We start from the raw sequence: 15486 nt of genomic DNA, 5'->3' as shown, positions 1-15486 counted from the left end.
AAAAAAAAACTTTTACAGGGAGTGATCCGTAGCCAATGGCATTTCAGTGTTTTCGGAGCTGTTATCCTAACGAGGATGCCGTCTGGACATCGTCACAAAGGGGTTGGTAGCGACCCGACCTCTGCTCCATTTTCTCGTAAAGTCTGCGGTACTTTGAATCGATTCGTCCGGCTATTGAATGTAAATGTGCAGTTTCATGGATCTTTATTTTAACGTCATGTTCCATGTAAAGTAACTTCATGAAAGGAAAGGGCATCTGTTTCTTAGATTTTTAGGAACTTAGAATTTTAGAAATATATCTACGTTTCTGCAAGAAATGTTAAATTTGGTAACTGTATTATATTTACGTTGATAACAGAAGATTTTTTCAATATTTAATTCTAGTTTCTTGTTACAATATATCAATATTTAAATATAAGATGAGATTTTTAAAATTTTTTCGTTATTACAATTTTTAAGATTAAATATACATATAGTTATATTATTTTTACGATTATTTTATTTATTTTTTGTATAAGTATATATTTGATCTGAAATTAGATGAAATTATCTCTATGTGAGAAACTTACATAACACATTGTAGAACATAACATTTTGTCCTAACTATTGTTGAAATATTCAAATACGAGGTAAGATTAAAGAATAATATTTTCGTTAGGATAAAAGAAATTAGGGAATATTGGTATTGCTATAAAACTTATCAAAAACCAGAATTGCTCTTTGAGATTCATAAGTTGCTATTATATCGTATATCTTCTGTGCTCTTACTTCAACGGCACGGTCATGAATGTTTACGCTCGCGTAAACATTTAATGACCCGACTAACTTTCGAATATCTTTTTGGTCGTTATTTTCTTTGAGAGCTTTTATGGTTCCAAGAACGATATTTAGTAGAATTATTAAGATGCTAACTTGTATCTAAGAGCGTTCTTAAATCTTTTCCACAGCTAAAAGCTAGACATTGATGATCAAAATTTCAGTTTTACGTAAACTTTTTATAATTTATGTCAAACAAAACTGAAGTTTAGACTTCCTAGTATCAAGAAATCAAGAGTAATTAATTGATATTTCCATCTAAAAGAATATTGTTAAAATTAGAATTACCAAAATAAACTTAAAATTAGAAAAGTAATAATGAAGTATTTTTATAGAATCCCATGATTATTATGCGCCACCTTACCATAGCTTAAATGTACTATTATATTTTAACAAATTTTATTTCAGAACAGGCTACGTATGTATAAAAATTTTCAAACGAAAGGACACTTGATTTCATGAATAAAAAATAGAGATGTAGATTTTTAATATTTTACGCAATATAAAAAAACTATCCAGTGTAACCTAGTAGCTAGAATATCTGGATCTCATAGTATATTAAATACAACAATAATATTTAGAATTTTATTTATAAAACGAACTTTTAGAACAATAAAAATATTTACTCACTTTCTTCTTTCACGTCGTGGGGCTGAGGACACTGAAGAGATTCGTACTCCGTTCTGCCGAACGATGCGCTGAAAATGGCAACCCTTTGTCCAGGGTGGCAGACAAGATTGATGACGTCATTCTCGCAGGCAACTTTACTTCTGAACTCGTCTGGAACATAAAGGAACTTTTTAATAAATTCACCGCTTCACTGTTGCTTTTTATTGTCATGTTAAACGTAATTACAAGTTCAAAATATGACAAAACACAATTTTGTTGTACGAGTATGAATGCTAATGTGATTAGAAAATTGCAGTCACCAAACTTCAAAACTTCTAGATTTTCGTATCTCAAGTTGACAAAATCTTTTTATTTGTTTTTTTTTTTTCTTACACTTTGGTATTTTGTCATTTATCTCAGGTAGTAGAAACATTTTCTGAATTAGGTTTGCAAATTGTGTCATTGTTTGTAAAAAAAAGAAGTAAAATATACATAATTTCACTTTTTCACTTGCTAGTGGAAGAGAGAATGTAACATTAATATTTTAATACCGTTTCATTCCAAAGAGTTTGTACTATTTTTCCTATTATATTTAGTTTTCACGAAAGAACATGACATAACTTTATCGTTACATTTTGCGAAACATTTTTTGAAAAATGATGTTTGTTTTTTTTTTGGTCATAAATATATTGTCAATGTTTATTGGAAAACTGTCTAACATTTTAAATGTATTCATATTTTTCTATTGCCATTTGAAATATTCTGCAAAGTTTATTTATACTATGCTGTATCGTGAAGAAATTCATAGCTACTTGAGTACAAACTCAAACGATAACTAGCTTTACGACGTCGAAACCTAGTAAAATCTGGGAAATAAGATCTATCTATCTATATTCATACAATGTGATGAAATACGTTCGTTTTTATATTTGTTATATTGACTTTCTTCGTTTTATTAACATTCCAATAAAAATGTCTTCGCTATTAAACAACAAATCATATCTAACTTTTATTTCAATATATTTCACTATATCACTCGATATAAAATACATTGATATCGGAATAAAAATTTCTTCGTTATTAAAAAATGAACCATATTCAATTTTTATTTTAATATGTGTGCTTTTCTATACCATTCAATAAAAATTGACACTGCAATAAAAAAAAAAATTCATTTGCTCTGACACTCGAAATGTGTTAATTTCATTCTTGACTGATTTTACGAGCTCGCTATATCATGGCCTGGTCTATACGTACCCGTTGACAATCGCATAAACAAGTTGAATGGAAACGGTTTTTGCCAGAGATACGGGTTTCGATAAAACCTGCTTCGTCTCGTTACAGTTCGTGGTATCTGGGAATTTCAACGAACCCAACCAGATCAGATGCTCTAGTATAGCACGTTTTTGTGGTTGCAATCATAGCGTACTCCGTAGCTTTGCAACCTTATTGGTGTAGCGAACACCACATTCCCAGGATTTTCACTTGTTCTTACGCAAGGTCAACGCACTTCTCGTGCATTTTCTTGAATTTTACGGATGATTACATGAGGGGTTCAATAGAGGAGCAACATAGATATCTAAATTTTTTTTAAGAGTTAGGTAAATTTAGAAAACGACGCACAAAATATTTAGATCATTAAGAACCCATAATGATCAAATTAGTAAATTGGAATGTAAAAAATTACTGCATAAGAAACGCTATTTTTAAACATTTTTTCCAGAATTTCTGATTATTTATGCTATCTCTTTCTGGAATGGACGAAAGTAAGTCATTTTTCAAATATTTACGAAATATTAAATGTTAATTATGGAAACATGAATTTGCAAATGCACGTTAACGTATCCTGATTCTGATCAATCATTTCAATTCAATGTCATAATATGTTAAAGAAAATCAACAAAAATTTATAGAATAACGAAATGAACAAATATACAAATAACTAGATATAAATTTCAAATTCAGTTAGAAATTTGAAGTGTCTTGAATAGTAAACTAATTATACGTTGACAATACTACTTTAAGATAGTGCACTTCATCGATAGTAATCTGGCAAGTTAAGAATCAGATTGATCTGGTGATAATATTTATGGTATCGATTATCAAGAATGAAATTCTCACGGAAAGAAATCTCATTCTAGTCATAAATACGTGACTATACCTACATCATAAGAACTAGAATTTCTGTCGACGAAAATACATCGCCAGTGAATAAATTTATACGTGTATATTTATAGGTATAATATCTGGATAATTGGTATTCTAAGGCATTAATTTCAAATGTTATGGTATTGCTATTATACTGACAATGAGAAGTTTCTGGAAGCCATTCTATGGATTGCCAAATTAAATTCATTGGATATTGATTACGACAGAAATGAATATGTTTGTTATAATTAGATTATAATAGCACAAGTCACAAATGATTTGTATCAATCTGATTTGCCAATTTTATATTTTACTTTGAAAATCATAAGTGTGATTATCGTAATGAATAATAGTAGCTGACAGTATAAATTGTTCAGGAGAAAATCGAACAACGCGCAATAAAGAAGATAGACTGCAGCCATAATCTGAAGATATGCTGCAGGTACTTGACATGGATTTCGATAAACTGCGTAATTGAATCGTAAATAAAATGATTATCCTCGATACTCAAACCATGCCCTTCGTTTTCCTATATGCAAAAAATTTGTGGCGAATTATGCATTCGAATGTTAACTACTTGTTACGTAGTCTGTGTACAGCATAATATTATTCATTTATGTGCGCGTACATAATGTTTATTATAAAGATATTTATGAAAATACAATTTGGAGAAAATTCAAGAAATAATTAAAATTCACTCGTATATAAAAGTCAGTATCAAAATCTACAAGAGAAACTATATATTGTAGTTATTTACATTTTATGCGAGAAAAATGACATATCTTTATATTTTTTATATCATATAATATAACAAAATTCTTGGAATGCAACATAATGTGAAGTTATTTTCAAAAGGAATAACTTTCCATGTTATAAATATTTGTATAATTCAAATAAAATTTTTTGCTAGAATTATTTTAAATCTTAAACACGAACAAGAATAAAGAAACAACAATTTTCAATGAATAATCGAAACACCTATATATATATATATATATATATATCTATATATACAGTAGCGGACAAAAGTTTAAGACGATGATTTGTAAACCGGATTACAAACATCTTATACGCATATTGTTCTTCTATTCGGTTTGTCTCTTTGGAATAACGTAGCTGTATGTTTGACCTTCGTAACCTCAGACAGTCAGTTGTTAAATACAAACAATGTAGGAGTTACAACAGTTAGTTACCGCCTAGCACTTGGAAACAGTGGACATTAGTTTAAGACGATCTGTGTAAAACGTGAGTACGAGTACAGTTTTTGAACATTTTGATTCTGGAATGTCAAAATCATTGTTTAGTGTACCTTTTATTGCTTAAAATTCATTTAGGTAGGAACAGACTATGGGTAAATCAAAGAATTTACTTGAAAACGAAAGGGAACAAATCGTAAGGCTGCGAAAGCAAAGTAAAACCTTCACCGAAATAGCAAATATAGTGAACAGGTCAGAAACAGCTTGTAAACAAGCTTGGTATAAATTTTTAAAGACAGGCATGTATTGCGATCAACCGAAAAACGGAAGACCACGGAAAACAACACCGAAAATGGATCGCCGGATTCATCGATTGAGCGAAAAGGATCGTTTTCGTAGTGCAAATAATATTGCTGCGGAGATAAACTATGAAAACGATACACAAATTAGTGCTAGAACTGTTAGAAGAAGATTAGAAGACTTTAACTTAAGAGGACGAAAACCCCAAAAGAAACCACTGCTGAGTTCTAGGAATCGAAAAAGACGACTTGCATTTGCTAAAGCTCATAAGCATTGGACAAGTGAAGATTGGCAAAAGGTATTGTTTTCTGACGAATCGAAATTCAATCGCGTCTGTTCTGACGGGATACGGTACGTTAGACGTCGAATTGGCGAAAGTTTGAAAACACAGTGCGTTTTAAAAACTCTTAAACATGGTGGTGGCAACGTTATGGTGTGGGCGTGTTTTTCTCGAAGCGGCCCTGGTCCGATATGTCGTATCAATGGAATTATGGACCGTTTTCAATACAAGGACATACTCAAGAACACAATGTTACCTTTTGCACGCAACAATATGAGTGATGATTTTATTTTTCAAAATGATAATGATCCGAAGCACACGGCTCGGGTTGTGAAACAGTTTTTTCAAGAAGAAAATATCACCGTGCTGCCGTGGCCGTCGCAATCACCAGACATTAACCCAATCGAGAATTTGTGAAGCATCATAAAAAAGACAGTACAAGGTTATAAACCGAAAAATTTAAATGAACTTTACTCTACGATTGAAACAGCCTGGAATAATATTACGGTAGATTAATATAAAAAATTAATAGATTCTATGCCAAGAAGATGTACCGAAGGGATAAGAAATAACGGATATTGAACAAAATATTGAATTTAAACAAAAATTGTGTATATTTTTTAACCAAAAATTAATATTTTTTGTATAGTCTTAAACTTTTGACCGACGAAATATTATACAGATTTCGTTCCTTTTTTATAACTTAGCTATTGAGCAAAATATCAAAATGAAATTTTTTTTCTAAGTGTACAAACAAATGTACAATTAGTTAATACCAAAAGTAGAACACCGTATTTATATTTTTTATGGAAAGTAAATCAATTATTTATTTCTTCCATTTCGTCTTAAACTTTTGTCCGCTACTGTATCTATATATATATATATATATTTATATATATTTATATATATTTATATATATATATGATATATATATATATTTATATATATTTATATATATATCTATATATATATATATATATAAATATATATATATATATCGATATATATTATAATTATCTGCCTGAAAGCCTGGTTTCTCCAGAAGTCACGCTTAAAGTCACCTTTAAAAGTACAAATCTCTCGCGCGTGAAACGAACCGCCATTGGCAGTACTCTTTTCGTCACCGAGTGCACTTACACGTCTGAGACAAAGTGTCGTAACCCTACTTCATTGAGCGGTCGATTTACACCGCCTCTTTTTCGCGGCTTTTCAAACTTTTCAAAATTTTGCGGTTACAGAAACGCCTCTTCTGGATTTCAAGAAAAATTACGAGAATGCGGGAGGAAAACGACCTCCGGTTCGTTTCCAACGATTCTTTATTGACGGAAGTGTATGTGAAACGAACGTAAGAGGCAATTCGGGTAAGTTTCGCAGTGAATGTGGAATATTTGAAAGAAATATTTAGTTAACAGGAGGTGGAATATACTTGGGCGAAAAAAAGAAATAAAGGTGAAATTGTAAATAAATTTTGTAAGAATAAGAAGATTCTTGTTAAGGGAGATATGCTATTCAATCGTTTTTTCCTTTTTTATTATTATTTAAAAAAAAGGATATCTTAGAAAAATGATATTAAATATGTTCAGAAAAATTGAGAATCCTTATATCTGATAATTTATGGCGATGCAGTTTTTAAGTCATTTCTATTTTACGATTGCTGTACCATAACAAATTTCATCGCCATCGTAAATATTGTATATCTAAATATTTAAAAATTGACAGCAAATCAGGTTTTTACCATTGATAAAGCTAAGTATAAGATAGAAAGCTCAAAAATCCAAATTTGTTTACCAGTAATGAAACGTTTTTTAGTCGATATACAGGGAAGACTTAATAATTACACCATCAACCAAACAATTGAAGTCAAACTAAGAACTACGAATCGATTTATTTCCAAGCATCAAACCGATTTTCTGTACTTAATGACGATTGGAAACTTGCAACAAATAGCCTCTTGGACGAGAAAAGGTTACAAAGTAACTCATCAAGCTCGTCAAAGGATAAAGGTATACAATGGTTTTTAAAATAAGGTAAGACGTCGGAACTCCCTTATCGAACTATCTTTCGTGCGAGATGTCCAGATTGAAGCTTTAATTGGCAAGAAACGACGAAAAAAGGGCGTGATACTATAGTTGCAAGACGTAATTCCTTCGAGTACTGAAAGCGACAATAAATTTAGCACAAAGCATTTTCAGCAAGCAACTGCCACTTCGATCGACCCAGTTTTGATGGCATCTAAAGTTTTCGTGTGTGTTGTTACGAACATCTATAGCTATGATTCTCTTTTCAAATCGCCAGAGATCACGTTAACAGAAACAAAATGGAGAATGTGCATACTGTGTTTGAAGGGGCGAGTCCAATGTAACTACGATTAATCTCGTTTTCAATACAGTCAAGTATCAAAAAAATATAGTAGAAAATATTTTCGTGTAAAACTACGTTTTTAGGAAAATAGAGTTTGGACATTTTTAGTAACGAATAAGCCCATTAAACAGTGAAATAATACGTAAAAAATATTATCGTACAGTAACAAATTTGAAAATTCAAGGATATAAAAATCCGAAAATTTAGACTTGAGAATTTCTGAGCTTGACAATTTGAAAATAAAATGCTGTATTAAGCCTTAATTAAAAGATACGAAGATAGGAATGGATTTCTATATAAATTTTGTAGAAGTGAAAAAATTCTTGGAAAATGACGATATAATTTCAATTGTATTTGGTTTGATATTTTATTTCTCTCTAATTATTATTAAAGAATATTATCCTCTGTTGTAAGTATTATCACTTATGGAACATGTACAAGAATTAGTTGTACCGTTTCAATCAGTTATTAAATAACTGTCACAAATGAAGCGTGTATTAATTTGACAGATACAAGCTCACTGGAATTAGCACGAAAGAAAATGAAAGAAAATATACACAATGCAAACGGTAATTCAAACGTAATGAATCAAGAAGACGGATACACGTTACACGTGTCACATTGTGTGCCAAAACCAAGCGATGCCTCACGTGTCAGCCGCAAATCTATGCGACGACACACGTGCTACTTATTGCGCTATAACGTCATTAGCTAAACGTGCTTCATTTGACTAATTCATTTTTCTTTGTAGTTGAGTCGAGGATGTTGCGTAGTTTAAATACGCACAGCGGGGCTTTGTTCAATAATTGATGAACTCCAGTTTCAGATTGGGTGTTTAAGATTGGATAATGTGCACCTAGATGAATATTTCAAGCGAGAAATTATCATCCTTGGTTGTTCAATTCAGCAATAGTCAGAAACACTTCGAAAAGTCTAACCAAGGTAGAGGCCAATACAGAAATATCATACTCACAATAGACGATAAGACGGCGGCATCATACATCGATACGGAACTGAATTTCCAGAACATGTAGTTAGAGGAAACAGAAATCATTTCCAAAAGGAAAATAAAGACGGAAGCCAGACATAGAAAGACTGTTAGAAGCTCTCCAAAACCACAATAATTATGATAAAGAAGAAACAAACTTCACTTTAAAACAATTTGATGGAACACAGAAAGCCACAGATTAGATATCAGAGTATGAAACGGAGTACAAAAAATTAAAAATCCCGAACGAGGAGAAGAAAATCAAGTGCTTGGAAAAAATAACAGTAGAATGGTAACAAATACGTTAAAGAATAAAGAATACAACTGCGAAAATTGGGAAACTTCATTTCTAAAAGTTTTAGCAACAAGGGTTGGTTTATAGCACGATCGCCTAATTTCCAAAATATGCCATGATATATGGGACTACACAGGGAATGCATATTAATAATATCGTATAAATGTAATACTTTTTCAACCCTGGAAAATTCAGTGCTACTATTATATGTATTCTTCTAATATTTTTTCATTCTCCTTTTACACTTATATAGAGGCGAAATTATCAAATATTTTACATAAAATAAGTTATTCCATTAAATTGTATAATAATAATTACATTTAATTAATATTTCAACATAATTTTAAAAATACTTACAATGAAAGAAAAATATTTTATGTAAGTGAAACCAAAATATTACAAAATAGCGTATCTGTGAAATAAAAACTTATAAGACCTCAAATTAATCTACTTGTGGTTTGAAGTTCCAAGATTAATCAGTATAGCATGTAATCAATGAAATATGTCTATTCGTAGATATTATAGTAATTTACAAAACCTAGTATAATATGTATATGTTTATATTGCTGCAATTTTACTATTTTAAACTAAAAATAATTCATTGAAGTTTTGCTTTGACACCAAATTTAATTTAAGTAAATGAATCGCCGCCTTGCTGTATACAAATTAATAAAGCTTCTTCTAGGAAACGGTGAAATTGTTTGGAATTCAAAATCCTTATTCAGGTAAGAATTCAGGTAAGAACCTCTACATCCATTTAACACTTGGACAGATTTAAGAGACGCCGAAATCAAGTGCTAGCGAAAAGAAATACTCTTCGAATAAACTATCCAAGGGTCTATTAAATAAATTCAATTGATATCAGGATTGAACCTAAATCTTCCCCTCAACAAAGAGGAACACTCTAAAAGAAGTTCTTAACGTTATTCCCTATGTCTTTCTCGATTTACGTCACTCAATAAATTGGCTTAGGGCCTCACTCTTGATTCAAGTCATGATTGAAATAGGATAAATGCCAATTATACTTGTGATCCAATTTAATTTTAATTTTCTGAACAATAATTATTGTTGTTAGTATTGAGAGCCTTTTATCGACTTTTGTATTTGTTTATTTTTGTCAAAAAAGCATTTACAGAAAGTAAAATTTACGTACACAATTTTAATAAATGTAAGCGGTAAAAACATCGTAAATGGTTAATCAAATGACTAAATCTTTCAAAATGTTTTCTTATTTTTGTAAATATTCAAGACATGTGTCAGCATATAAAATAAGAATTACCAGTGCCAATCATAATTGATAACCTCAGCGAATCGTCAGAAACGCATACCGCATATTCACAAAGAAATTGGAGTGTTTTAATTATGCTTGTCGGAGCGTTTCGGTCAGCAACGCGAAGAAGGATATTTTATATTGGTGCTAGTGTTCATTGTTTTAATGGATTTACTGTATAACTTGTTCCACGGAAAAAAACGTGACTGTATGAAGAGAAAGAGAGAATAAGAGAACGAGAGAAGGAGATGAAAGGAAGAGTATAGACCATGGTATGGTACGCGTGCAGAATACGGTGCACAGTGTATATTGAAGTCGTATTGACCCCGCGAAATCAATAATGACTGGTTGCTACTGGTGTGAACAGCTAGTATCGAAAGTTGCCAGTGTAAAAATTGATTGTAAGCAATTTTATTAGAGAGGCAGAGAAAAAATGGCAAACGAAAACTAATACTGTATTTTCAAATCATTGTTAGACACGTACCTATGTATTGCTATAATGTACCTATGTTACTTTCTGGAAGAATACAAATCAGAGAGTTGCGTAATAATTATTTGTCAATAAACATATATCTATTTTCATTCGTTGTTTTATTTCTACGTTGAATCTTAAAGTATGGAGTAATTCCAAGTAAAGTGATATAATAAAGAGACACAAAATAAAATCATATTTCTATTTCGATAAATATTACACTTCTGCTAAATTTCATTTGTATGAAAATTTGCTTCTTGTTATCTTTTTCTTGAAGTAAAAAGAATTATTTTGCTTCTTGTAATTTTTTGAGTAACGATGTAATAGAAGTGGAAACTATTGAAATGGCTTGATGAGAATTGTATTAATGCACTTTCGTTGCTCGCGTTTCTTAAAGAAAACGAAGTGTCACAGGAAATTTAAGTTGCTGACAAATTTTGTTTCAATCATTCTCTTTAATTGGAATATTGTTCAATGAATTCTAAGATTGTTAAACACACTCATCTTTAAGCACTCATTTCTCGTTTAACTACGACATTTCCTTCCTCAATTAAAAACTTCTTTCCAAGTTTCCTCGTTGCTACTTTAAATAACAAGAACATGAATTTTGAGCGTTGTCTTGGATCTGTTTCTTTTTCCTTCAGAAGTTTTAATCTCCTCGTAAATTACAGTTCCGTGTGACACACATGGTATATTTCAAAACTCGAAAACGAGATTTTAATTTTAAAAAAGAGCACTGTCTTTCTTAGCTAGGTAATCTAATTTAAAAATTAATCGTTGACATATAAGTATAACAATTTTTAATAAAATGTGGAAAGTAATGCCTTAACTGGCATTACATATACATATGTATACACTCACCATCTTGTTGCCTATTTTACTGTTTAGTCAACTTCATTCGCTAAAGATTATTTTATTACAAAAGGGATATATGCTCCTATCTCTGGAAATATCTTTCACGCACATTTTGCAGTTATACTAAAAGCAAAGTCTGTGTACGTATATGTATGCACACAATAAAGCAACGGCGATGAAACATTATTTATAGAAAACGATAACGAAGTAGGTCAAATATAACCACAAACTGAAGAAAACGTTTGAATGTAATTTCATTTCATCCCATTTCATCTTCGTATAAATAAATGTTGTCTAACCAGAAACAATATTACTACTATAATGTATATCTAGTGGTTTCAATTTCAAACATTATTATACCAATTCTACGGTAGACACGATCGATTTCCTATCAATAGGACGAAAAAGAGAAAAAAACGCAGATATTAGATTATTTTTATTAAACTGATATCCTCTCACAAAGACAAGCTTCGGTTATAGAATATAGATAAATGTAAAAAATATTTGGACATTCTGGATACAAATCGAATTTACAAAACTAAAATGTCGAGTTTGAATCAAGCATTAATATTTTGTAGGATATCTCTTTCGTCATACAACATCTTCAAAACGTGTTGATACGTTGAAAATAATTTTTGTTGTAAATGAATGTCAATATACTGTCATTCTCGAGCATCATACTCCATGTTCTCAATTTAATTTACCCTTGGTATCAAATCAATGTAATGAAAAAAATAATCAATGGCTTTTACATTTATTGGAACGTGTCAAATTGATATATGGGAAGAATGATGGTTGACATTAGAATTGCTTTTACAATTATCAAAAACATGCAAGTGTTCTTGACAAAATTAAGGCTGTCAGTGACAAATAGGTACTCTTAACATGTCTGGTGTAACTAATTCACACATACACATAGTATATTTAAATACATATTGAAGATCAATTTTCTACTGTTATCTCCTCTGGCGAACGAACTACTGACAGCTATTCGAATGCATCATATTAATTCCACTACATTATTAACATGCTTCACCTTATTATCCCTGTAATTACAGTTTAATTTCCAAATTCTAAACACGCGCAACACATACACACCAACACATAGGTTTTTCTGAACGGGCGATGATTGATCTAATCGTTGAATAATTAAACTTAATGACAATCATTCAGTGACCGGTTGAAGATAGACGCGAGTGCACGCGAGCAAAACACTTTTGTTCCGCGTCGTTTATTTAATTAAACGCCGATTCAGGGTGTTCAACACGATAACATTAATCTAGCACAAGCAATTTGCACGCTTACGACACGTAACACGGATTTTCGTTCACAATCCATTCGCGTATCATCGATTTACTCGAATCGATCTCTCACAGCGAAAGATTGCGATCTACAAAACCAACTGTTTAACCATTCGATCGACAGAATCTCGTTTCATTCTCTTACTTTTTTTTCTTTTTTTTTTTTTCTACCTTTTGTAAGACTCGTTGCAACGGAATCATTGTTGTTTTTTCTGGGTCAATATTCCCTACGCGCCACGAAACGTTACAAATTTGGTCCTACGGTTTTACCTATTCGATCGCTTTATAGATAATGGTTTCTTTTTTCAAATTGAACTCAAGAACAATGGAACTTCTTTTTATAAAATAGGAACTGAAAACTTGATTGAAAAACGCGATAGACAACAATTTATCGTAATAATATCTTATCTATTGTTTTTTGAAACTATATTCCACCACTTCAGTAATTTTATATAATTGCGTTCACAAAAATATAAACTTGCATAAACATCTGCAGCCTAAATATAAGAAATCAGAGAATAATCTTACAAAGTAACAAAGAATATTTATATTTACTTTGAAAAATTGAATTTTGAAATTTGAACATTTCGAAACTTTCTCCAACGAACAGTTTCAATCCTCGGAAATAAGCTCTTTCGTGGAACATAGTGTAGTATTTTACATATAGAGAACCGTTTAATACGAGCAAGCGTGTGCCTCCTTAGCACTGTTTGATTAATGTAGGTGGCACAGTTGAACGTCCTTTGAAACGATTTAATTGTTTTAGTACACGGATGTCACCAGTACGCTGGCTAAGTATGCTGGCGATAATATTACACACATAACGTATTTAGGAATATTATTGCTTGGAACTGCTCTAACGAAACCATTAACTATAAACAAAGGATTTGTTTACCTTCGAGCTACGGCGGAAGTTACAACGAGCTTTTGCAACCGTTGCATGATCTCCCTAAAGAAGTTATTTTAACGAAGTTTTAGATAATTAATGTATAGGAGTACGTACATATCTGTATTCTTATTTAAGTATTTGGATACTAATTATCGTTTAACCATTATTTAATCTATCTTCGCTGACAAACTGATTTGATAAAGAAACTAAAAGTTTCTTAGGGCGTAACGATAAATAAAATTTTATTTTATTTTATTTGAATCGTGTGTACAATTTATGAAATTTTATTCTCTTATTGTATTTCTTTGACATGCACACATATATCAGATATGTACTAATTTTTAAAGAAACAACGACAGAATTGGAATACTGTCAAACATCTTTAAATTTATTCACAAAAACGAAATATTTGTACATATTTCATAGCTAATCCAGGGCCAATTGAATCCTCCTATCAAAACCAAGATCAGACCGAAAAACGAGACTGTCAAATCAAAACCAGATGGAAATCCCGATTTCATCGAAGAGCAAAATTCCTCATGTAAATTAAAATTCCACCTAAGAAAATTCCTGGACGTGTCTTAAATGTCTCTCTACTTTCGAATTCCTCTGAATTCTATTAGTTGGGCATCATGGTTCGAGTGGCACTTAAGACGTCCATGACGATCGATCGAGAACCGTTCAGCGGAGGCCGTTTGTCCACTGAACGTCGCTGCATAGACGCGTATACGCCAAGATATCGCTTCCTGTATTACATGGAACGGACAATATGATGTAATGCGTGTCTATCCACCAAGCGGCAACGTCACTATCGACATTTGTCACAATCGACAGCCACTGTACAATACTGATAGCCACCCAGCATATAATGTAACACGCTAGGTATAAAATAGAAAAGAACTGATCTAACGTTATTTGAGGCAGTCAGAAGCCACATTCATCAACTTTATACGTTAAAGAGTGACGGAAAGTGATTATAGTAATTATTATTCAAATTTTGAAAATGTAAGAATGCATTGAATACATATAATTCACTTACAGTAGAATACTTATTGTAAGTTTCAATAGGGGTAACGAACCTCTAAGTTATTTGCTTTTTGAGAAATTCGGAATTAATCATGTACTTAGGTAAAAGTAAAAGTTTAGGTTAGATTAATTTTTGAAACACTTATTTGTGCAAATATTTGGAAAACATGCATATAATATCATAAACTCTAAAATACACGAAACTTAACATCACTTTGTAAAGGATACGAATAGCTAGCTAAAGAAACTCTGTGAAACCATGTTTCGTTGATAAATGTTGACTTTAGTCCTTCCTAAGGACACAGCACTAAGCAGCGCTAATCACTACTCATAGCAATTAGCTCTTAACTTCAAACCGCTTATATCTCCAAGAGGAATCGGAATTTTTATTTCACTGTAACAATTTAACGGAAAATTTAGCATAACGAAGGTTTTAACAGTTGACTAACTTCAATTGTAGAAATCTCTGACAAATGGGCATGCATCATTGAGCAAAATAATTGCACTCAATTAATTTTTACGATACAGTGACTTACACAATAAATAGAATTTAATAATCAAATAATCTATGAGTTTATATGTACCTATGTGATAATGAACAAAATTCAGACAGTCAAGCGTTTGATAATCCTTCGTCTTTATAAATGACACAACATCTGCAATATTTAATTCCTTGATAA

The 15486-nt window shown here is 31.3% G+C and overlaps 1 protein-coding gene and 1 long non-coding RNA gene across 5 annotated transcripts in view; one reads left to right on the top strand and one right to left on the bottom strand.

Annotated features, from left to right (window-relative positions):
• LOC132910302 (protein eva-1) overlaps positions 1-15486 on the bottom strand; it is a 319015-nt gene that overhangs the window by 96059 nt on the left and 207470 nt on the right. For all 4 annotated transcript variants that reach the window (XM_060965881.1, XM_060965884.1, XM_060965882.1 and 1 more), the window contains one exon: positions 1447-1596. In XM_060965881.1, coding sequence (XP_060821864.1) covers positions 1447-1596 — 150 coding nt within the window. The remainder of the gene's footprint in view (positions 1-1446; positions 1597-15486) is intronic.
• Positions 1604-2480, top strand: LOC132910323 (uncharacterized). Its single transcript, XR_009658731.1, has 2 exons — positions 1604-1848; positions 1953-2480. It is a non-coding gene; the product is annotated as an uncharacterized LOC132910323 (long non-coding RNA).

The sequence above is a fragment of the Bombus pascuorum genome, chromosome 9 (genome assembly GCF_905332965.1).
Source record: "Bombus pascuorum chromosome 9, iyBomPasc1.1, whole genome shotgun sequence".
In the NCBI taxonomy this organism is placed as follows: domain Eukaryota; kingdom Metazoa; phylum Arthropoda; class Insecta; order Hymenoptera; family Apidae; genus Bombus; species Bombus pascuorum.
Note: the sequence above shows the minus strand (reverse complement) of the source record. Positions and strands in the feature narration are given on the sequence as shown.